Below are 24,075 nucleotides of genomic sequence, written 5' to 3'. Positions count from 1 at the left end.
ATGCTCATCAGTGTCCCACCATCCTAGTCCTGGATTGACAGGAACATCTGCGAGTAGTGGTGTGACCTTGGTGTCCTGAGGTTACCTGAGGGTCCTTCCTCAGTGTTTTCTGGCATGGGACAATCCAACAATGCCCTTCAAGCAAAGCAGGTCCCCCTTGCTCTCGAGGGGTATGTGCTCCACCCTCATAGGAGATCTGTGATGTCTTGACAGCTACACCTCAAGACCACTGGGTAAGCTAACTTCAGGGCTACTACAACCAAGCACTGTCCTGCCCGCTGCCTGGCTTCCAGTTTCACCTCGGCAGTTGGGTAGGGGTTGATATTCCCACGTACGCATTGCAAATGTGTGGATGTGATGTTACAGGATTTTTACAGCAAGTTTAAAACCCTTTCTCTGACCACTGTATTAAGTTTGTACCAAATCTTGTGCCCCATGGCAGAAGTCTGGCTGGGTGGAGGACAAGGAGTGGGGCATGGGGCCTGTCCCCTTAGGGGGCACTAGCTCCAGCTGGCTTGGGGTGACACAGAATGGCCACAGGGCCTTTCCCCAGCTGGGCTTGGTTGGGTCTCTCCTATGGAATCTGGAGAGAGCTCGGAGCCTTGGGACAGTGCCGCTGGAGATGGGCATGACTGGGCCCATGCCAGCGCAGTGTCCATGGTGCCAGGCTGATAAGGACTAAGTAATCTCAGCCAGTGTTTGCAGATGGGATTATTGAATTGCAGAGCAAACACAGACTGCTTGCTGCCTGCTGGGGCCCATAGGAAGTGCCCGGACACACCTGCTCCTGTTGGCCCTGGACACTTCTCCAGCTATCCTCCAGGTTGTGGGGGGTGGGTGGGTGGACCCAGGGCCCACAGACAGTTGGGGGGGCCATATTAACCACAGCATGTTAAGGACAGAGAGGTGGGAGATGGCAGATGTCCCAGCAGCCCTTGTCACATGGCCTAGGGGAGGGTCATTCCCCGTGGTTTATTCCTGGGGAATGGGTGTGTGAGGTGGGGAAAGGAATCATCTCCCCAGGTTTATTCCTGCAGGTGGGGGATGGGGATTCATTTTCTCCAGTCTATTGTCCCCTCCAGTCTGTTGCCGAGTGTGGGGGATCAGCATCGTCCCCTCTGGTCCCTTCCTGGCTAGAAGCAGTGCAGGGGCTCAGAGACATTCAGGCAGCGGGGTTGGTGGGTCAGTGGGACATCATGCTGTGGGGAACAGGTCAGGGCCTTGGCAGGGGTACTGTGCTGCCAGGAAAGAGGCAAAGCTCTCAATAGGGGGCCCTGTGCTGTAGGGGGTGGTCTGGGCTCGGCAGGGGGCGTTGTGCTGGAGGGGGCGGGGGGCGCTGTGCTGCAGGGACCAGTCATGCTCGGCAGGGGGGGCTGTGCTGGAGGGGGCAGTCGGGGCTCGGCGGGGGGCGCTGTGCTGCTGGGGGCGCTGCGCTGTGGAGGCAGTGGGGGCTCGGCGGGGGGCGCTGCGCTGAGGGGGGCAGTGACGGGGCAGTAAATGACTCTCCCCCAGCTGTCAGCGCTGGTCCCTATTCACTCGCTGATTCCCAGAGGCTCGGTGCGTGGCCGTGGGCTGCCCCGCCCGGGGGCGCTGTGCTGGGGGACGTGCGAGTTTGGGGGCGTCTGGGGGGCTCTCCCAGCCCCCCGGGAGAACTGTGGCGTCCTGCCCCCCACCTTTGTGCAGCGGGCGGAGCACGGGAGGGGGCGGGAGGAAGTCGGCGGGCCTCGGCCTCCTTCCTCTTCCTCCGCGAGCGGCGGGGCTCGGCCATGGAGTAAGGGGGCGGCGGGCGCGGGACTGGGGGCACAGGCGGGGATGCGGGGGGAGGGGCGGCGGGGGCAGCAGGGTGGATGGCGAAGGGGTGAAGCGGGGGGGGCGGGCAGGGCGGGGGCTGATGGGGGGAGCGGGGCGGAGGTTAAGGAAGCGGGCGGGGAGCGGGGGAAGGGCTGTTGGGGAGCCGGGTTCTGGGCGGGCAGGACTCCTGGGTTCTCCACCTGGCTGTTCCAACCCCTCGCCGAGCCTCCCCCTCTCCCAGCGGGTTCCCGGCCGTGCTGAACGCGCCCCCAGCCCTGAGCCGGGCACTGAGCCCCGGCAGGGATCCTGGGCTGGGCACAGGCCTTTGGCACCCGCCTGAGCCCGGGGCTGTGGGTAGCGATGGGCTGAGATGTGCCACGTGGGGAGACAGTCACCTGTCGCGCCCTCTGCGCTCAGTCGAGCCGGACGCCGGGGTCCCTCTCCAGCCGGGGGCCAGCTGCCTTAGGACACGGGCTCTCGGCCTTGGCCTGTCTGAGGCCACCGCCGGGCTGCACAGCACAGCCGGGGCCTCTGGTGGGGCAGCGAGTGTTGCCTGGGCTCTCGTGCCCGGGGAGCAGAGGGCTCCCGAAGTTACATTGCTCAGGCTCCGATTCCCGCCCCCCCGGCTGCACCACGTGGCAGGACTTTGGCTTTCGGCCCTGGGTCCTGCGGAGTCTAACGCCAGCACATCCAAACCCGCTCGCACCCCCGGGGCGCCCGGCTGAGATCCAGGGCCCTTGTCAAGTGGGACGCAGGGCTGTGGGTGCCCGCAGACGGCAGGTCCCAGAGCCTGCGGGCCATGGAGAGGGGCTTGGATGCCAGCTCGGTCGGTCTTGTGCTGGCCGTGCCACCCCCGAAATCCCACTGCATGCACTGGGGTGGGGAAGTGCTCAGCACTGGGTGGGGGAAGGACTCGCCTGCTCTGTGCTCCTGCAGGGCAATAGAGGGCAGGGCAGGGCCTGTGCTCGGGGTGGATGCCCGCCTGGGGGACAGCCCCTGTCACGGGCATGGTATTAGAGCCTAGGCTCGAGGGGCTCTGAGAGTGGACCTGTCCACTGACTGCTTCCCTCTGTGCCCCCAGATCGCTCCCTAGACACCCTGCCCCACATGGCAGGGCAGAGTAGAGACAGTGGTGGTGTGGGGGAGCAAGAGTAGTGCAACAGGGGGCTGCAGGTCAGGAGAGAGGGGCATCAACTGGGCAGCGGGGAGCCCAAGGCTGAGATAGTGGGTAGTGCTACTACTGGGGGGAGGTGGGGAGGAGCCTGGCGGGAGGGCAGTGCCGCTGTTGGGGGGTTGCGGGGAGGGGGCCTGGCAGGAGGGCAGTGCCACTGTCGGGGGGTTGTGGGGAGGGGGCCTGGCAGGAGGTAATGCCACTACTGGGGGAAGGTGGGGGGAGAACTGGTGGTAGGCTAGGGCCAATATCGGGGAGGCAATGGAGCCGGGGGGCTCACAGGAGGGCAGTGCCACTGTCAGGGGAGGCAGCGAGTGGTGTGGTCTGATGCCCGTGTTGGCAGCGATAGATACTAAAGAAATAACAGATCAGCACCCCAACTTCCTGGTGCTCGGCAGCGCTGAGCTAGCAGCTGTCCCATCCCAGCGCCCTTTCCCCTCCTGCCCCCCGTCCACCCGTAACCTCTGCAGGGGCTGTGTGCTGCCAGCCGAGGTGGGGCTGAGACAGGCCAAAGCAGGATGCTGCTGACCCCTCTTCTATAGCCGCAGCCCACCCCCTGGCAGGCCCTCGCACAGAGGGGCTCTGGGGGCTGTGTGGTCCTGGGGTGAGCCATGCCTTGCACAGCTCTCGGGGCTGGAAATCCGTTGGTTCCCACTGCCCTGCTGGTTAATGGCTGAGCAGCACCGGCTGCCTGGGGTCCCCTCCGCCCGCGCAGTGAAGCTTGTCCAACTCTCCCTCCCCACTTTCCTTTGTCATCTCCAGCCAGGTGCGCGAGGGACTGGGGCTTGCAGGGAGCTGTTCTGAGGCTCGGGGGTGAGATGCGGGGCGCACTGGCCAGGAGGCAGGGGATGGAGGGTTGCACAGGAGGGCCAGGGGAAGGACCCTTGGCAGGAACGGGAGGGGTGTGTGGAGGGACGCGTGGGGCCCACTTCACTCTGTGTTCCCCCAGAAGAGGCAGCCCCTCGCCCCGGAGCAGTCCCAGCAGCTCTCCAGCCCTGCGCAAGCACCTGCCGCTACCCACCCGGCCCCCGCCGGAGCCCTCAGCAGATGCCGTGGTGGAGAAGAGCACAGAGGGTGCTCCAGAGCGGGGCCCCCTTCCCGCCCCCCTCAGCTACCCACTAAGCAGCCGGACTTTCATCCGCAACAAGGTCAGGGCGGGCTGTGGGTGTCTGTGTGGTGCCAGAATACTGGGGAGTTTGTAGGTAACCCTGCTAGCCTGGCTATGCACCCCAGCTCTGCCGGTGCCCCTCGCTACCCACCCGCAGGCCCTGCCAGGCCAGACCTGAGCTCCCCCTACCCTGGCCCTGCCAGTGCCTCTCACTCCTGGATCGCAGCCCCTGCTCACTCCAGGGTGGGCTCTTGGGGAGGCAAATCTTGGGGAAGAAAGTGAGTGTATCCCCAGGGGCCCTGCGGGAGCAGGGAGTGTACTTCAGGGGGTTCTTGGGGAGTAAGGTCTGTGGCTGTACCCCAGAGAGCCCTGGGGGAGCAGGCTCTGGTGGTGCACCCTTGGGGGACCCTGGGGGAGCAGCTCTGGGGCGTACCCCTGGGTACCCTGCAGGGGAGAGCAGGCTGTGGGGGGTGCACTGGTGGGGGGTTCTGTTCTAACCCATCTCTTTCTTTCCCTTGCAGAAGGCGCAGAGCTGGTACAGCGTGAGTCCTCTTGGCTCCGCCCACAGCCCGAGCTGCCCCCCTCCATTGCTTGGCTCCCCCAGCCACCCTCCCCATTGCCCCACCCCCTGCCTGGCAGCTGTGGAAGGGGCACCAAGAGAGACCCTGGGGACCCCCCGGGCTGAGCACAGCCCAGAGCTGGCGCACCCGGGACCGGGCAGACAGGCCCTGCTGCGCCTCCAGACCCCCATTTCCTCAGTGGCAGCCTAGTGGAGCTGGGGGTCGGGGGGGGGGCAGGGGTGCCACATTTATCACATGGTGGGGAGGGAGGGAGCATCAGAGTGGGGAAGGGCTTGGTTTGTGCCCCCCCCTTCTGATGTGGAGCTGCGTGGGGGAGGGGTGGGGTGCTCTGAGCTCTCTCCTGTCCCCTGGACTTTTGCTCAGCGGGGGCGGGGGCACAGGCTGACCCCTCCCCCACTGTTTGCTGGAAGGGGGGGAGGGGCTAGGTAGGGACACAACACTCCTCACCCCTCGGGGCCGTTCCACCCCCAGAGCCTGGCTGGGTCCCTGGTGGGCTGAGCCTCCCCCACCCCCTAGTGAGGCGTGTGGCCGTGGCAGGGCAGAGCTGTACGCCTGAGGGGCCCGATCCCCTGCAGGTGCTGAGCCCCACGTACAAGCAGCGCAACGAGGATTTCCGCAGGATCTTCAAGGGGCTGCCAGAGAGCGAGCGGCTGCTTGTGGGTGAGGGGCCGTGGGCTGGGGCTGGCTTGGAGGGGGGAGGGGGGCGCAGAGCTGCCCACAGGGAGGGGCTGTGGGTGTGAGGGGGGAGGCTGGGCTGGGAGGGGGGTGTGAAATGGGGCCCCCACGGCTCATTCTCCCCTCAGCTCTTTTCACAAGCGTTTCCCTCCCACCCCGTCCCTACCTGTGGGAGCTCCTGTGTTGGGGGGGGGGCTGTGCTGGCGCTTAGGCTGGTGGCTGCTGCTGTACCCGCCCCCCTCAACCTCCACCCCCCACTTTCCCCAGGCCCCCTATGCTGGCAGCTCCCTTCCCCCCATACCTGGCCTGCTCTCTGCACTGCCGAAAGGGGGTGGACTTCTCCCCCCGCATCTTTGTGGGTGCCCCTCACCCCCGACCCGCTGATGTCTCCCCAGATTACTCCTGCGCCCTGCAGCGCGACATCCTGCTCCAAGGGCGGCTCTACCTGTCGGAGAACTGGCTGTGCTTCTACAGCAACATCTTCCGGTGGGAGACAGCTGTGAGTGCCCTGCCCTGCCCTTCCCCGTCCCGCCTCTCCCCACTGCCCCCTGGAATCCTGCCTTGTCCCAGGCCTGCCCTAGGCCCTCCCCTGAGCACCCCAGAATCCTGCCCCTTCTCTAGCCCTGCCTGTTCCCTGGGCACCCCTGGGGCTCTGCCCCACCCCTCAGGTACCTCAGAATCCTGCCCCTTCCCTGGCCCTGCCCTTTCCCCAGACACTCCGTGGCCCTGCCCCCAGCAGCCCCGAATCCTGCATCACCCCCTGGCTTGCCCACCTCTCTCCCAGGCAATCCCAAGCCCTATACCTCTGCTGGCTCTCCTCCTTCCCCGCCCCGGTGCCTGTGGCCTTTGCCCTACCCCACTGCCCTGGGCCACTTCAGGCTTCCCCCATCCCTTCCCAGGGGCCTGTAAGCAGAGCCCTGCCCAGGAGTGCCTCTCCCAGGGGCCCAGAGCCCTGCCCTGTCAGGGTGCAGAGGCTGGGTGCTCTGCCGCCTCTGAATGAAGTTCAGCTAGGCCCTTGGGTGCTGTGAGCTCTGCTGGTGTCCACACCTCCTGACTCTGGGAGCTGCCCACGGGAGCCCGTCCCAGTTGGCTACCTGGGAATCCTACCCACCCAAGGGGCCTGCACACCCCATCCCCACAGGTACAGGGACTCTGCCAGCCTCCCTGAGCAGCCGAGAGCAGGTAATGGCCCAGCGAAGCACACCTGGAGAGACGCAGAACCTGGGATTCTCCCCCCAGCCCAAGCCAAGAGGCTGCCCACAGCCCAGCTGCCCTCCTGCAGCCTGTCCCCAGGCAAAGGGGTCATATGTGCCCCACCTCTCACTTTGCACCAGCTCCTTGCAGCTGGCTCCTTGCACAGGGAACCTCGGCCGCCAGTCCAGGCCCAGGGGCTGGGTGGCAGTCACACCTGCCCTCTAAGCGCCTCTGCCAGGATCACACGCTCTTGTCCCAGCCCCCCACAGGCACCCCTGAATCCTGCCTCTCCCCAAGGCGCCCTGAGACTTGTGCCACACAGGGGAAACTGAGGCACATAGTGTATTAATACAAAGCAACCATTTTCACTTCATCCCGCCATTCCCCTGGGAGACCGATGACGCAGGGTCCCCATTCCCATGGATGCTCCAGCATTTCTCTTGGTCCTCGGGTGGGGTGTTAACACAGGCCTGTCTCTCCAGTCTGCTGCTGACACTCGCAGGCCACAGTGGGGGCCTTTGTGCTGCTTGGGCCTCTTTGCCACCCCAAAGCCGTTGGGTTTCACATGGGGATCAGGCTGCCCCAGTTCTCCCATCTGGAGGGCTGTGATTTGGGTTCTCTGGGTTAATAGCCCCAGCTTGGCCTGGGACTCCCTCTGTCACCAGCAGCTCCCATCCACCTGCTGCCTCTTTCCTGGGGCCTCTCACACCTCCAGCCCAGGCAGCCTGGAGTGGCAGCTGTCCTGCCCTGTCTGTGGCTGCCTGGGCTCCCAGCTCAGCTCTGCCTCTGCTGTGCCTGAGCCAGCCTGAGCCCCCCGGGTGCCACTCCACTCCGGGGCTCGGTTACACACAGCTCCTCCCCACCAGCCACCTCGCTGGCATTTATGCTGCCCTCTGGTCTCCTGGCCCAGGCGTTCCCTGCATTCAGAGGCCGACCCTCGGCCTGACAGGAGCAGGGCCTGGATCCCGTCTCAGACAGTCATTCCCCAAGTGCGTCAGATGATGTCCTGGGGAACCTCAGCCCAAGCCCTCGGGTGTCTGCCCACAGGGCAAGGCGATCAGTCTCCACCCTGGCATCGTCACCTGTGTCACGGCTGACAGCATGTGATGGGGCCATGCCAGCGGGGCTCACAAGGCCCAGAATCTCCCCAACCCAGAGCAGCCCCTGCTCCGCTGGTGCTCCCAGGGCCAGAGCCCAGGCACACAGATGCTGGGCTGTGTCAGATTCCAGCCTGCCCAGAGAGCACACAGCGACTTACAGGCTGCCTCCCTTTGCAAGATTAGCCCTCCCAGGGCTTTCTGTGGTCCAGGCTGCCTGTCCTGCCAGCAGAGTAATGATGTCCCAGGCCCCCTGGAGGAGGTTCTCCCACTTGGCCTCTCCTCCATGACGTTCACTCACCATGAGCTGCCCTGCCTCGGACTTGCCCTTGGGTCGGTCCCCTCGAGGCCCTCCCCATGCCCAGGCCTGCTGTCCGCATGCTTCTCGGCCAGCCTGCCTGCCCTGTGTAGGTCTCTGGCTTCCTGCCCACTGGCTGCACTGGAAGGTCTCCCCCAGCTGCTCCAGTGCTGCTGGGTTGTACCTGTCCGCTATGCTGGGGGCCCAGTGCCGTACCCCGCGTGGGGTGAGATTCTCCCAGCAGGGTCACTCCAGGGTGTCTCGCACACCCCGGAGCCTTTGCCTGGGTGCCTCAGGGTCCCCCACACCGACGCACCAGCGCTTGCTTGAGCAGTTCCATCTCCCGTCCCACCCTGTGCATCTGGCCGAAGACCACCATGGCCGTGGGCCCAGCAGGGGAGCTGGCTACGGGAGCCTTTCTGCTGGGTTCACCTTGCCAGCCACCTCGGAGACATCCATCCCCCTTCCACTGGGCAGCGAGTTAGTATCTTGGTTCCCTATGGAATTGGCATCCCAGGGTCTGCGCCACTCCCCACGGGGGTCCCACAGCCTCAGCTCCAGTTCCCTCCCTTGCAGATCTACCGCCAGGGAACGTGGCATGATGCCCCCACTGGACACGGGGACACTGCTGCCGCTCCGGCACTGCCGGTCCCTCTTGTAGCCCAGGGTGAGTCAGCAGCCAGCACGTTGGGTCAGTCACCCTTCGCCAGCTGTGCTTTGTTGGGCTCTCCCGCTGCACAGCTGTGCAGTGCCTGGGTCTGCGCCATTGTCCACGGCTCCTAACACCCCCAGCTCCTGCCTGCCCCAGATCCCACCACTGCCACCAGCTGCCTTGGAGGAGCGGGTTGGTGCTCTAGACAGCGTGACATCCCCTGTCACTAGGCCAGCCTGGCTCTGCTCTCAGAGTGTTCAGCCCACCTGAGCATGTGGGGAAGCCTGAGACACCCCAAAGGCCCACGTAGCTCACCTCCACCGGCAGCGACTCAGGCAGAGAGCAGGAGGCTACAGCAAAGCCCATCGTGGGGGCAGCTCAGAGTCCTGGGCTCTCCCGACGAATCCAAAACCCAGCCTCAGTCTCGCCCAGCCGCCCCTCCCGGTCACCTGGCTCCTTGCAGAGGACTGATAGGGAATGTCAGGCCATTGTCATCAGTCGCACCTACCCCCTGGTGGCCTCTGCAGGGATCACCACGTGGAGAGCTCTGACGCATAAGGGAAACTGAGGCACACACGCAGCAGTCCTACAAAGGGTTAAGAAAATTCCTGTTTCCTCACTCCCCTGCTGCCCGGGGCCACCTCCAGCTCTGCTGCACCCTTCCCTCCCTCCCTCGGCCTTCTCAGTGCAGCCTCCAGCTTCCCTTTTACCACCCCTAACCCTGCCCACCCTCCCACCCCCACGCACCTGGGCCTGCCACGCTGCCCTCTTGACTGCTGCCCCCTGCAGCTCTCCATCCCTCTGCGGGAGGTGAAGTGCCTGAAGAAGGAGAAGATGGCCAGGCTGATCCCCAACGCCATCCAGGTCTGCACGGCAGCCGACAAGGTGAGATGAGCTGGGGGTTCCGGCAGCCCCCGGCCTATTCTTGCCCCTGCGCAGCCCCTCCCAGCAGGGCTGTGGCATCTCTGGTGCCCCTGCCCAGTTTGGGACAGACTCTGAGACAGCTGGGTGGGGTCCCTGTGGCCCTGAATCTGCAGGGGGAGGCCAGGTCCTGCGTGCCTCTCTGTGTCAGTGGTGCTGGCGTGCTCACTCAGGGAGGTGTGAGGTTAGGGGGCCTGGGGAGCATGTGGGGAAACCCCATCCCAGCCCCTCACAGGAGCCAGTGTCCTGCACTGGGGACACTGAATCTGGCCTCTTCCCCATGCTGAGGGGCCCCAGGGATGTGGAGGGACAGGCCATTTTCTGGGCTCCCCACTGAGAAGGAGTGGAGCCGGGGGGAAGCAGGTCTGGGCTTGAGGGGGGCTATGGATCAGGAGTGAGGGGCACCAGGAGAGACAGGGATTGGGGCTCACTTTCCCCCTCCCCCCAGCATTTCTTCACCTCCTTTGGGGCCCGCGATCGGTGCTTCATGCTGATCTTCCGCCTGTGGCAGAACGCGCTGCTGGAGAAGGTAGAGAGGCAGCAGGCGGGGGCAGTTGGGGGAGGGGGAGGCTCTGGGGGCACAGAGGGGAGCTGGAAGCTGGGTTGGGGTTCTGGGGGGTGCAGAGGGGAGCTTGGGGGAGGGGCTAACGGGGCATTGCTCGTATCCCCCCCAATCCTGTTCCCCTGATACCACCCCCTGAACACCGGCTCCTTGGACGCTGCTCCCCTCCCTACAGTGCTCCCCAGAGCTGTTCATCCAACACCGTTCCCCCCAAGAAGCTGTAGCCCAGCCTCTGCCCTCCCCAGCCCTAGTCCTCCCCCAGCTCTGCCCCCTGGTTGTCCCCCCAGGTTCTGTTCCCATTGTTCCCTGCCCCCGCCAGATACTGGTCCCCTCAGATGTTCCCCCCTGATGCTGTTCCCCCCCACAGAGATGGCCCCCTGACGCTGTTCTCCCACCAGACGCTGCCACCCCGGGAGCTCTGGCACATCGTCCACCAGGGCTATGGCTCCGAGCTTGGCCTCACCAGTGAGGACGACGATTATGTCTGCCCTGCCCCCGCCGACGAACTCAATGGCCTGGGGTGAGTGCGAGCCCCTCTCACGCCCCTCCGGTCGCCTGACTCCAGCCTCTAGTGGGGGGCCAGGAGTCTCAGGTTGGGCAGGGCCCCTCCTCTGCCCCTGCATGCCCAGGAGCAGGCTGGCCCCAGCATCCTGACCACCGGGGGCGGGGAGGTCCCTGCAACATGTCCTGGAGTGAATCCCGACTCCATGGGACCCAGTGACCTCGGTGTTCTCCTCTGTCTTCTCTAGCCCAGCCAGGGAGCTTGCAGACCTCCTGGAGCTGAAAGACCCCGCCTTGGCCTGCACTGCTCACCTCAGCCAGGAGCCCAGCCCCTCTCTGGACAGGACAGCCACCACTCAGAGCTTCCACTCGCTGGCCAACAGCAGCGACGGGGCTGCCTCGGTGAGTGGGTGGGGCTGCAGAGGGTTAGGGCTGGCGTGGCAAGGGGCGGGGTTTGGGTGACCTGGGGGTCGGGCTGGAAAGAGACTCAGGGATGGTACAGTAGACCCCCCCACTCACATGATTTCGACTTACACGTTTCTTGCAATAACGTGAGTTGAAATCATGAGCAGCAGGAGCCCAGAGCCAGGAGCAGCAGCGCTGGTCAGTTTCCTGGCTCCCCAGAACTTGCAGGAGCCGGGAAACTGACCAGCTTTGCTGTGCCTGGCTCTGGGCTCCCTTCCGCTCCTGGGAGCAGGGAGCTGGGAGCCAGGCGCAGCCAGGACCAAGGGACCTGAAGGAGGCAGGGCGCCTCCTCCACCTGGTCCCAGTTTATGAGAAATGTGATGTGTGTGGTTGCCTATGAACGCAACCTACGCGTGAGTCAGGGGGCTGCTGTACACCTGAGCTTGTATCCAGCCTGGGCTGCAGTGTCCTGGATTCTCCCCCCATCTGCACCGCTTCCTATCCCCCAGACAAATGGGACTTTCCGATGGCAGGTGAGTAACAAAGACCCAGTTGCGGTCCCAGGTACAGCATGGCCACACCTCCCTGTAGCCCCTGCTCGCTCTGTCTCTGCATCTGGATTTGCCCCAGAGGGAGCGTGCCTGGCAGCTCCCCGCAGATAGACACGCTGATGCGGAGCGCTCGTACAGGAGACCCATCTGCAGAGAAAGCCGGTGTTTCTTGGAGCCCGGCTGCCCGGGTTTTGGCGACCCAGTGGCTCCGAGTTCAGCAGCTCCGAGGCACTGGATCAGGCCCAGGAGTGGGAATTTCTCACCCTCCCAGGCTGGTTGTGCAGAGCTCCTGTGGCTGTGCAAAGTCCCAGGGACACTCGCTTTGAAGAGCGAATGTTTCCGCCCAGTCAGTTCCCCTCAGTCGAAGACCAGGCCAGCCCAGCGCCTGCGTGATCCGGGGCAAGGGGCTCACTGGGGCCGGTTCACTGGGGAGCGCTGGGCCTGCAGTTACCATCGCCTCTTGGTCTCTGCATTGTGTGGTTGGGTAGTCAGCTGCATGCAGGGGATGGCCCTGAGGTGGGCTGCGGAAAGATGGGGATGGGAGAGGTCCAGGGAGGTGGCAGGGCCTGGGGCAGCTCGGGGGGGGAGCACTGGGGGGGAGGTCAGGGAGGTTCTGAGGAAGGGAGAGGTGGAGCAGGTTTAAGGCCCACGTGGGGCCCCCTTCACGCTCCCCTCCCCTCAGCTGGCAGAGGATGTGGAGGAGCATGTGGACAACCAGGCAGATGCTGCCACAAACTGCACAGCAAAGCCAGGTCTGGAGACCCCCAAGGCTGCGGCGCTGCAGAGGGGAGACCTGCCTGCCCTGGGGGACCTGCTGCCCCATGAGGAGCTCCCCACTGACACCAGCAACAACTCCTCCTCCTCCTCCTCCTCCTCCACGCAGGATGAAGGTGACAGCCCAGCCCTGCCCTGAACGCTCCAGCCCTCGGCTTTAACCACCCCCGGAACCAGGCAGAGAACTTGAGTTCTGGCTCCCAGCCTTCAACTTTAACCACTAGTCCCCACGCCCCTCCCTCCGCTCTACTGAGCTTAGAACCCAGGAGTCCTGGCTGCCAGCCGTGCCTTTCTCTAACCATCACATGCCACCTCCCTCCCACAGCCAGGAGAGGAGCCCAGGAGTCCTGGCTCCTGATGCCCTTGTTCTGCCCCCACTGTCCTCCCAGATTTGGGTTAGGAGCCAGGCAGCCCCTCACCCCTCTTTCTCCTCAGCAGAGGCGGACGCCTTCTCAGACCTGTCTGGCCGGCTGCTGCTGAACTGTGTGTATCACCTGGGGGCCGAGCAGCTGCAGCAGATGCTTTTCAGCAACTCGCCCTTCATGCAGAGCTTTCTGAGCCAGCGCAAGTTCACAGGTGGGGGCAGGGACTCGCTCCATCCTGGCACTGCCAGCCGGCTGCCCCTGGCCCCCCAAAGGGTGGCTGGGCTGGGCTGGCTCATTCCCCAGGACAGCTGGGTGCTGCTGGGCCAAGTCGAGGTGTGTGGGGCAGGGATCCTGGTAGTTCCAGGCCGGGCAGCCTAACAGAGATCCTGGCCCAGGCCAGGCATGGGCAGTGTGGGTCAGGCTGGGGGGCCCAGCAGAGATCCCGGGCCTGGCACGGGCAGTATGGATATGGCTGGGTGGCCTGGGTAGAGGTGGGGCAGGGCGTAGTGTGTGGCCGTGGGGCAGGGCAGGGTGAGGCAGGGCGAAGAGGGAGGCAGGTGTTTATGCTGCCAGGTGCCTGCTGGACGACAACTGTTTAATGCCACTACAGGCAAGGCTGGGGGCAGGTGGGCTCTGGAACTACTAGCCCACGAGCAGGGAGATGCAGTGGGGGTATCTCCCTTCCCTGACGTGCCCCTGCTCTCCCCAGGCGTGACATTGACCTCATGGAGTGGCAAGAGCAAGTGCCGACAGAGCCGAGTCATCTCCTATACCATCCCCCTCAGCAACCCACTGGGGCCCAAGGCAGCAGCTGTAGTGGAGACGCAGGTGAGGCAAGCAGCAGAGCCCTGGAGGGCGTGGGGAAGCAGAGAGACAGGGCTGCGCTGCGTGGTGGGGCAGATATGGGGACAGAGAATGGACTGTGCCATGGGGGCAGCAGATGCAGGGTGGGGGCAGGAAGGGGGGGGGCTGTTTTTGGCCTGTGATAGGATGTGCAGAGCTTTCTTCCCCCACAAGACCCTGTTCCGTGCGAGCCCGGACAGCAACGCCTGTGTGGTGGATTCAGAGGTGATCACACAGGGCATCCCATACCAGGACTACTTCTACACTGCCCACCGCTACTACATCAGCACGTTAGCGACAGGCACGACCCGCATCAGGTATTGCCTGGCTCGGAGCCCTCTCTTGTTCTTGTTTTTGTTTTTGGGGAGAAGTACCCCACATCCAAAGAATTGTCCTGGGAATTCCTCTGGTGGTTGGCTGTCTTTGTCTCATGGGTGCTCTATGCTGTGAAAATTGAAATCAACAGGCCCTGATAACTTGCATCCAAGAGTTCAAAAATAGCTGGCTGAGGTACTCACTCACCTGTCAAGGTTGCTTTTCAATCAGTCTTGCACCACCAGGGAAGTTCTAAAAAGGTGGGAGAAAACTCCTATTGTGCCACTCTTTAGAAAGGATTAAAGGGATGGCCCAGGCGTTGATAGTCCTGACAGCAATCCTGTAAGAGAGAATGGAGCAGCTAACATGCAGCCACTAATGTGTTAAAGAAGAGGATGGACTGAATGGCAATTGCCGTGGGTTTATGCAGAATAGATCGTGTGGCTCTCTTGGTCTCTTTGGGAAGAGATGCCAAGGCTGGCGACTGAATGGAACCGTGCTGACCGAACACACTTAGCTCCAGTACAGCCTTTGAGAGTGAAAAACAGACCAATGAGAAATTGGCATGAGCTGGTCACAGGTGCAAGGCGCCTTATAACAGAGCCCCATGCAGCTGTGCAGCTAGGCACAGAGAGGGGTGGCCACACACTCAGCTCAGGGGACTCTGTCCCCTCCCTTTCTGGAGCAGCGATACTGGAAAGATCTGGAGGAGTCCTTGAGAGCCCCAGCCTCAGTGTCTCCCTGTTGCACTGGTTCTGTGCCAGTGCCCCGGCCTGTGCATTATTTCCTGCTCCTCTCCTCTACACACACTTTCAGGCAATTGATAAACCTGTGGATAGAAGAGGCGAAGACCTGATTCTCCACCAAACGTCCGTCTCTGCCCTCGGGAAACCCCCCGCAAGGACAGGCCCCTGCCCATCGGTTGGTTGTGGGCCCTCTCCACAGCCAGCTGGTCCCACGTTCAGTGCGGTCAGCTGGCTGCTGCTTCATCACTGTAGGCCACGCTGAGCTCAGGGCAGTCTCACATCTGCCTTCAAAATGTGGTGTGGTCTCCAGTCGAAGGGTCTTTCTTTGTGTTGCCAGCCGTGGCATCTGGTCCCAAAGAGATGAGCTGAGCAGGGGCTCCCTGTGCAACATGGGGAAGGAAGGGCCAGCAGGAATCTCCGGGGGCAGGTCGGGGATTTCCCCAGGAGCTCTGCTCGGTTGTGATGCCTCTGGTGCCCTGTGCCCAGTTCTTGTTCCCCCAGACCAGAGCGGTTGGTAATAAATAGGGGAGGGGTTGGGAAGAGCCCTGTGAATGCAGACAGGTCAGGAATCCTGCCTGGAGCTGCCACTCCTTTGCTTCTACCTGAGAAGGGCGGGTGAGGCTCTGTCTGGCCTGGCTGCCTGGGCTCAGACACTCGGTGCTGGAGGCTCCATCCAGCCTGGCTGCCTGGGCTCAGACACTCGGTGCTGGAGGCTCCGTCCAGCCTGGCTGCCTGGGCTTGGACACTCGGTGCTGGAGGCTCTGTCGATCCTCATCTGACAGCCCCATCTCTGCACCCCTTCTAGGATTGTTGTGAACTCATCTGCAATGGCCGAGTTCCCCAGCTCCTGGGGCTGCCCCACGCCCCCACCACTGACACACCGGCTACTCCCCAGAGCCACCTGCTCAGTCAGCCCCGCTCGACCTTGTGCCACATAGGATGTTAGCCCCACTGAAGCCCCCATCCCTGCTAGATTTTTGGGGTACATAGAGCCGGTGATGGGGGCTACGTATGCCCAGCTCATCCTGCCACTCTCAACCCACATATCCCCCAGTTGACTCCCCCTGGCCTGGGTGGAGCTGAGCTTCATTGGCCCTGGGGAATCAGACCTGGAGCCAGGATCCCACTGAGACACTGCAACAGGCCCAGGTGTTCACTCGGGGCAGGCCCATGCCAGGAGGGGATCAGCTCAGCCGAGCACAATGGTTCTTTCTGGCCTTGGGATCTGTGGGAGATCCCTGGGAAACAGCCCCCCCACCCTGCCTCTGGGAGCTGCTTCTTGGCACCCTGGCCTGGCAGCCACCCTCCAGTGCTCCGCAAGCAGCAGGTCATTGACCTAAGAATGGCCAGACTGGGTGAGACCAAAGGTCCGTCTTGCCGAGTGTCCTGTCTGCCAACAGCAGGCGCCCCAGAGGGAGTGAACTGAGCAGGTAACGATCTCTCTCCTGCTGTCCAGCTCCGGCCTCTGACACACACAGAGGCCAGGGACACCATTGCTACCCATCCTGGCTAATAGCCATTAATGGACCGAACTCCCGTACATTTCTCTAGCTCGTCTAAAACCCTGTTATAGTCCTACCCTTCGCAGCCTCCTCCGGCAGGGAGTTCCACAGGTTGACGGTGCGCTGTGTGAAGAAGACTCTCCTTTCATTTCTCTGAAACCTGCTGCCCATTAGTTTCATTTGGTGCCCTCTAGTTCTTATATTAAGGGAACAAGCAAATCATTTTTCCTTGTTCACTGTCTCCGCACCTATCATGATTTTATGCATCTCTGTTATATGCCCCCTTCATCTCCTCTTTTCTAAGCACCCATCTCTGCTTTCCCCAGAGTCTCCTCTGAGATCCGGTACCGGAAGCAGCCCTGGCCCCTGGTGCGAGCCCTGATTGAGAAGAATGCATGGAGCGGCATGGAAGAGTACTTCCAGCACCTGGGTACAGGCAGCCAGACGCCGGCGGGGGGAAGACAGAGCACGCCCTGTGCGGAGTGTGGGCATGCCCAGTGCAGGAGGATGCGTGTGCCCTATGGGGGCAGGAGGCTGTCGGAGGGTATTGGGCAGGTGGCAATGCAGGGATGGGTGAGCCTGGGGCAGAGCCACCCCATCCATAGGGCAGTTGGTGTGCTCTTAGCTGCTCAAGCTGTACGTGGACAGGAAGAACCAGGAATTAGGGGGGCCTGAGGCAGGGCTGGGGCAGTAGGGGCCCCCTTCCCCACGCAGTCATCACAGTGGCAGGGAGCTGGAGCACTGTGGCAACCTGCCCTGGAAGCCTGCCCTGCCCCACTGCCCTCTGCCAGCCCACTGCACTCAGCATCTCTCTGCCATGGGGACGCCAGGCACACAGGGTGGGAGTGGGCAGTGGGATGGGGTGGAGTGGAGCGAGGCCAGTCTGCCGCCTGCCGCCACTGTGGAAGGCGACCCCTGCTCCCGCCCCGCCCCGCCCCATGAGCTCTCCCTGCGACCCCCACTCCCACCCCTCTGACTTCTCCCTGTGACCACCTCTCCCTGCGACCCCCACTCCCGCCCACCCCTGACCTCTCCCTGCGACCCCCGCTTCCGCCCACCCCTGACCTCTCCCTGCGACCCCCGCTCCCGCCCCACCCCCGACCTCTCCCTGCGACCCCCACTCCCGCCCACCCCCGACCTCTCCCTGCGACCCCCGCTCCCGCCCCACCCCTGACCTCTCCCTGCGACCCCCGCTCCCGCCCCACCCCTGACCTCTCCCTGCGACCCCCACTCCCACCCCTCTGACTTCTCCCTGTGACCACCTCTCCCTGCGACCCCCACTCCCGCCCACCCCCGACCTCTCCCTGCGACCCCCGCTCCCGCCCCACCCCTGACCTCTCCCTGCGACCCCCACTCCCGCCCACCCCTGACCTCTCCCTGCGACCCCCGCTCCCGCCCCACCCCTGACCTCTCCCTGCGACCCCCACTCCCGCCCCACCCCTGACCTCTCCCTGCGACCCCCGCTTCCGCCCCACCCCTGACCTCTCCCTGCAACCCCCGCTCCCGCCCACCCCTGACCTCTCCCTGCGACCCCCGCTCCCGCCCCACCCCTGACCTCTCCCTGCGACCCCCACTCCTGCTGCACTCCACCCCCTGCAGTTCTGATTGTGTCATTGGAGGATGGGGCAAAGGAGAAGCGGGGGCGTGTTGGGGAAGGGGCGGAGCTGGGGCAGGGCAGGGCTTGCTGCAGGAGAGGGTTGCCATGGGTCCCACAGCTACCTTGGGCCAGCCCTGCCCAGAGGAGCCCCATGGAGTGGCTGGTGGGGGCAAGCCGTGTGAGGGGGCCTCCCCAGGGAACAGGCCTGGTGCTCTGGAGCTCTGAATCGTGCCCAGGCCAGCGACACTCTCCCAGCCCAGCCCGGGAGCGCCCCGCAGGAAGTCTGTCCCGCCTGCCCCATGGGGCCCTGCACCCACCCTGCAGGCACAGGAGCTCCACCGGCCAGGCACACAGAGGGCCGACCTGCCATCCGGAGCACAGCCTAGACAAGTGCCTTGTGAGCATCCAGCTCCGGTGCGGCAGGGCCGGTGCAGGCGGCTCTCGGTCTGGTGCAGGGGGACAGGCGCAGGTGCCTCTCCCACCAGAGTGGCTGGACAGCCGGGGGTGTCTTCCCCCGGTGTAGCTGAACAGGTGCAGACATCTCAGCTTCCTATGGGGGCGGTCCAGAGTGCATGGAGAGAGGCTGTTCTCAGTGGTGACGAACGGCAGAACAAGGAGCAATGGGCTGAAGTTACAGAGCGGGAGGTGCAGGGTGGATATTAGGAAAAACTGTTTCCCCAGGTGGGCGGGGACGCACTGGAATGCGTTGCCTAGAGAGGAGCTGGAACCTCCATCCCTAGAGGTTAATAAGTCCCAGCTTGACAAAGTCCTGCCTGGGATGATTTAGGTGGGGTGGATCCTGCTTTGGGCAGGGGCTGGACTCGAAAACCGCCTGAGCTCCCGTCCAGCCCTCGGGTTCTGCGATCTCCTCCCCATCCGTGTGGTGGGACAGGCGCAGGTGTCTCTCCCCCTGCGTAGCGGGACAGGCACAGGTGTCTCTCCTCCTGGTGTAGTGGGATAGACGTGGGCATCTCGCCCCCTTGGTTTAGTGGGACAGGCGCAAATGTCTCTCCCCCTGCGTAGCGGGACAGGCGCAGGTGTCTCTCCTCCTGGTGAAGCGGGACAGACACAGGCACCTCTCCCCATGGGATAGCAGGACAGGTGTGGGTGTCTGTGCCCCCACCTCCGTAGCGGGACAGGCATGAGCGTCTCTCCTCCCGGCGCAGCGGGGGAGGTGTGGGCATCTGCCCCCCTGTGTAGCAGGACAGACGTGGGCATCTCTCCCCTTTCGCCTGCCCTGGGCTGCTGGGAGCATCTCACCCCCACTCCCTGTTCTTGCAGGGCTGGCGCTGGCTCGGGTGGAGAAGACGCTGCTGGAGGACAGCGGCTGCAGGACAGAGCCCCGGGGGCTGCTGACTGGGCTCCGCCACAGGAAACGCACGCTGAGCTGGAGGGCCCCCCACGCCGAGCCCTCTCTGTCTACGCTGCCCCCCAGTGAGGCAGGGCCCTCTCCCTTGCGTCCCACCGGTAAGGCAAATCCTTCACCTTTCCCCAAGGGAGTCCATCCTTCCAGTACCCACCCCATCCCCAGGCCCTGTCAGAAGTGAGCCTGCCCTTGTCCAGCCCACCCCATTCCCATCCCCCCTCTCCCAGCCCCCGTCTGGAACCTGCCCCCATCTCTGCTCCCCCCGGGTAAGAAGGCGCACGCCCTGTCCCCAGTGCCTTCCCACGGGGAGAGCTTGGGGGCAGCTGTTTCTGCCCTCCAGAGGATGGGAGATGGGCTGCTGTGTTTCCCTGGGTGCATGGGGCTGGCCTGGCCTAGCCTGGCTGTAACCTGCCCCCTCTCCCCACAGGCAGCCTGGTGGAACAGGGCCGGGGCCCTACAATGACCACCCTCATCCTCATCGTCAGCCTGGTGTAAGGGGCGCGCAGGGCAGGGGTGGGGGGAAGGGGCTAAAGGGGTCTGATGTGGGCCGGGCGGAGCTGAGGTGGCACAGTGCAGGAGGCAGGCTGAGGGTTCTGTGGGGGCAATGGGGTGGGCAGGACTAGGCTCTGGTGGGAGTAATCAGGGACAGGGCTCGGGGGTGGCAGGGGCATGGGGCTTTGTGGGGAGGCTGGAGGGTTCAGTATTCAGGTTGTCCCCCTCCAGAGCTGGGCTCAGGCTGGGAGGGCAGAGCTGCAGACCAGACCCCTTCATCAGGTGGGTTGGGCATGGCCAGGCGGGGAACTGAGGGTGGGAAAGGGGGTGAGACTCAGGCACGGCTTCACCTGGCTCTTTCCTTCTGTCTCTGCCGCCCCCCAGGATATGTGTGAGGTACGGTGCGCCAGCCCCACCTCGCCCCGGACCCCCAACTCCATCCCCACTACCCCCAGCCGAGGACCCTGCTGCCCTGCCCTGCCTGGCCCCGCCCCTAGCGCTTGGACTGCCAAGAGGCGTGGTTTGCATACTGCACTGTGATTGGTCAGCACAGTGGTCACATGCTGAGTGATGGCCAACCTCAACTCCAGGCCCTGGCAAGCTGGGCGCAGTGTGCGGTGCCAGCTGTTGGCCGCAGTGTGCCCGGGCCAGGAGCGGCAGCCTGAGAACGCCGCACAACACCGGGGCAGGGCCAGGACTCCTGGGCAGGGTTCCCTCATTGTTTCCCTCCATGGGCAGAATAAATTTTGTTGTGTGCACGGGGGCGGATGTACACCCTGTCCGGAAATGCCTGCTGCCGGCTGGGGGTGGCCGTGGTGCTCCCCTGACCAGCTGGGAGGGGGACTGGAATCGCTCTCCGGCAGCAGCAGCCCATGTGCTCCTGGGGTCTCTCCCTGGCTCTGGAGAGGGGGTGAGGGTCTAGTGGGTGCCTGGGGTCTCTCCCTTATACGCAGGGCTGGGGGGTGACCCTTGGGTAGAGGTGGGGGCATGGCTCTGGCTCTGCTAACTTTTGCTCTCCCCCCAGTTTGCTGGTTCTGGTGGTTCTCAACGTGATGCTGCTGTACCGGCTGTGGGTGCTGGAGCACATGGCCTGCGCCTTCCAGGCCTCCTCACTGGCTCGAGGGTGAGTGACCCCTGCAGGGGAGGCCGTGTGGGGAGCACCAGGAGGGTTTGGGGTGAGCCCAGCGGGGGGCGGGAGGGGCAGTCTGCAGAGCACGAGAGGCAAGTGGGGGACTGGTGTTGTTGGGGTGCCGGGGAGGGGTCCCAGCAGCTGGTGTTGGGCGCCGTGGGGCCTTGCCACCAGCTGACTCAGCCTGCCCCACCCGTAGGAAGCTGCCCCAGACAGTGGGCGAGTGGGCCAAGGTCCTGGAGCTGCAGCGGAGGTTTCATGGGGCCGAGGTGAGGAAATGGAGACGGATCCTGGAGGCCTCCGTGGAGCTGCTGGACGAGGTGATGCTGCAGGGCCAGGCCAGGCTCTGTGGGTCCCTGCCCCGGGGGCTTGCAGCTTTGCCTCTGTGGCCATCAGCCTGCCCGCTTGATGGCCCTGAGGCCAGCAGGGCTACGGTGTAGTCACCCCACCCTGGGAGAGGGAAGAGGAGTCCCTGGGGAAAGTGTCAGCCCGTGGTTAGCGAGGGGGCTGAGAACTGCGACTCCTGGGTGCTCCCCTTGGCTCTCAGAGGGGAGTGGGATTATGTGGAGAGTCCTGGGCACCAGGACCAGGAGTGGGGACTGGGTGTGTGGGGCGGGAGGGGACAGGTCTGGGCACCAGGAGCGGGAGTGAGGGACCAGGATTCCTGGGTTCTCCCCCAGCTCTGAGGGGAGTGCTGTCGAGATGGAGGAACGGGCTGGGAGCCAGGACTGGAAGGCTCAAGCACTCTGGGTGGGCCGTGGCCACACAGGAGTAACTGGTGCCCCTGCCCCACAGATGAAGGTCTCCCTGGAGAAACTGCACCAAGGCCTCGCAGTGGCAGAGCCACCCCCAGAACCAGGCCAGGCTGAGGCTGTCTCCTGAGGCTGCGCTGGCGGCCAGGGGCCACAGGAGACCTGAGCTAGGAGGCCCCTTTGCTGGGCCGGTGCTGCCACCTGGATCCGCTCCGCTGCTGGCTACTGGCTGGCGTCAGCACCCGCTTAGCTCCTGCCACCGCTCCTGCCACCGCCCTGGAGGAGCCGGGGTCTGTGATGACGGCGCCGTGGGACACACGGGGTCCTCTGGGGGCCAGCTCGGTCCCCTGCTATCAGCCCCCTGCCTGCCGGCAAGGACAAGGCTGGCTGGGCTGCGGCTAGCAGCTGGGCCCAGCCATCCGTGTCAGCCAAAGTGGGGCTGAGGGCTGGCCTGGGCTAGGTGCTAAGGGGGGGCGGGTGCAGGGCAGGGGTGGAGCAGGCTCCAATCCCTGCCCATGGGCCTGCCCCCTTGCCCCAGTACTCGATTCCTGCAGGGCTCGGTGCCTGCCAGGTGCTGGATTGTGTTCCCCAACCTGGGCCCTGGGCCCTTCACCGCTGCCTGGGGAGCAGAGGTGTGAGCCGCCCCCACGGCCACGCACCCTGCTCCCTCCTCATCCTCAGTGTTACGGGGCTCGGCCCCGCTATTTATTACTGATTAAAGTGTGGCTGAGACAGTGCTGCCCACGGGGTCGGAAAGTCTGTGTGTGGGGGGGTTCACCTCGAGGGAGAGGACCCCCAGTGAGCATGTCATGTGCTGCCCAGCATCCCGCCAATGCTCCCACCCTGCCCCCCATGCTACCGCTCCCCCTGCCGCCCTCACCTGGGCACCCACCCCATCCCCGCCAGTGCGACCCCCTCCCCCTGCCACCCCCGCCAGTGCGACCCCTCCCGCTGCCACCCCCAGCTGGGCTCCCACCCCACCCTCGCCAGTGCTACCCATTCCCCTGCCATCCCCACTGAGGCTCCCACCCCACCCTCGCCAGTGCGACCCCTCCTCCTGCCGCCCCCACTGGGGGCTCCTGCCCCTCCCCCTCAGCACTCCTATCCAGCCCCTGTGTGGGCTCCTCCCCTCCTGCTGCCAGCACTCCTGCCCCCCCTCCACTTGCGCTTCCACCATGTCATCTCCTGCCAGTGCACGTACCCCTCCCACTACCCCCCCACCCATACTCCAGCCCCTTGCCCCCTCGGCTCTCCACACCCCCTACCAGCCAGCACTTCCACCCCCCACCCGGCTCCCATCTCTCCCACTCCTGCCCCATGCACCCTGCCAGTGCTCATGAGCCAGGGCCGGTGCCCCATTAGCCAGGGCTCAGCTCTGAGGGCACTCAGGGTCCTTCCCAGGCTGATGCCTGCCTGCCCGGCCCCCCCCGACCACACCTCACGGCTCTGCCCAGCCCGAGAGACCCTCCTCCTCGTGGTCCTTAGCCATGGGCCCAATCCTAACCCGCAGCCCCACAGTGCCACTCCTGACCCACAGCCCCTGCTGGCCCAGCCCTTGGCTCCCCGCGGCAGGCCCACAGTGCCCCTCCCTGAACACACACACTGGGGGTGCCTGAGCCCTAGTCAGGCTCTGGGGTCACTCAAGGACAAAACTGGGCCATGTGGCTGAAGGTGGTTGGAGCCTGGAGCTGGGATCTCCCGTCACCCTCTGTGTCTGGTGCTTCCTGGGCCAAGGTCACAGCACCCTGGGGATCTTCTGCTGCAGAGAGCATGAGCTCATTGGCAAGGCCTCACCTGCAAGGGGCAGTCCAGCGTGAGCCTTGGGGCACCGGGGGCAGTCCAGGGCACTGGGAACCGTGACCCACGTTCTCCTGGGCCGGGCTCCTCCCACATACTCCACACTTGCCTCCCGGCCCCATAGCTGTGTTGCAGCATCATTGAGGCCCTGTGATGGGCTGCAAAGGGGGTGCTGGGCCTGCCTTGCCTGCCCCCACAGCCTCCCAGTGTCAGCCCACCACTGGGGGGCTGTTGATGCCAGAGGTAGCTGGGTAGAGATCTGCTCTGGGGAAGGGGGGCCAGACTCCCCCAGATTCACAATGCCAGCCAAGGTGCAGGGTTCCCAGCTGGCTCCAGCCTCCTTTGGAAACCCCCAGGGAGGAGGCTTCTCCCTCTGCCTCCTGCTCTTGCTGCTAGGACCCACTCCTGAGATGTCATGGGAATCTGCCAGGCTGTGCTTGGGACTCACTGCTGGGCTATTGGGGGTGGGCACCGGCAGGGGGGACAGAGCTGGGCTGTGGGGGTGCAGGGTGGGAGGGGGGCACCAGCAGGGGGGCACAGCTGGGCTATGGGGCTGTGGGGCAGGAGGGGGGCACCGGCGGGGGGGCAGAGCTGGACCATGGGGGGCAGAGCTGGGTCATGGGGCTGCAGGGTGGGAGGGGGGCACCCGCACCCCCATAGCCCAGCTCTGTCCCCCCGCCAGTGCCCCCCTCCCGCACCGCACCCCCACAGCCCAGCTCTGCCTCCCTCCCACCCGCACCCCCATAGCCCAGCTCTGCCCCCCTGCTGGAGCCCCCCTCCCGGAGCCCCCCTCCCGCACCGCACCCCTATAGCCCAGCTCTGCCCCCATCCCATCCGCAAACCATAGCCAACTCTACCCCCCCACCAGTGCCCCCCTCCCGCACCGCACC

General features: G+C 64.6%; 1 protein-coding gene across 2 annotated transcripts; it reads left to right on the top strand.

Annotated features, from left to right (window-relative positions):
- Positions 1-1,663: 1,663 nt before the first annotated feature.
- Positions 1,664-22,125, top strand: GRAMD1A (GRAM domain containing 1A). 2 transcript variants are annotated; one of them, XM_074980858.1, is made up of 19 exons: positions 1,664-1,771; positions 3,912-4,110; positions 4,592-4,612; positions 5,227-5,311; positions 5,722-5,825; positions 9,357-9,452; positions 9,937-10,017; positions 10,449-10,570; positions 10,800-10,953; positions 12,190-12,397; positions 12,720-12,857; positions 13,356-13,474; positions 13,664-13,806; positions 16,379-16,482; positions 18,931-19,116; positions 19,443-19,506; positions 20,532-20,630; positions 20,836-20,956; positions 21,432-22,125. In XM_074980858.1, exons 1-19 carry the CDS (start codon positions 1,767-1,769, stop codon positions 21,516-21,518), a joined length of 2,136 nt encoding a protein of 711 aa, XP_074836959.1. In that variant the 5' UTR covers positions 1,664-1,766; the 3' UTR covers positions 21,519-22,125. The 2 variants fall into 2 exon arrangements, 1 of the variants encoding a protein (XP_074836959.1); XR_012642873.1 differs by lacking the exons at positions 19,443-19,506; positions 21,432-22,125.
- Positions 22,126-24,075: the final 1,950 nt, after the last annotated feature.

Source organism: Carettochelys insculpta, chromosome 30, assembly GCF_033958435.1.
Source record: "Carettochelys insculpta isolate YL-2023 chromosome 30, ASM3395843v1, whole genome shotgun sequence".
Lineage (NCBI taxonomy): Eukaryota > Metazoa > Chordata > Testudines > Carettochelyidae > Carettochelys > Carettochelys insculpta.
Note: the sequence above shows the minus strand (reverse complement) of the source record. Positions and strands in the feature narration are given on the sequence as shown.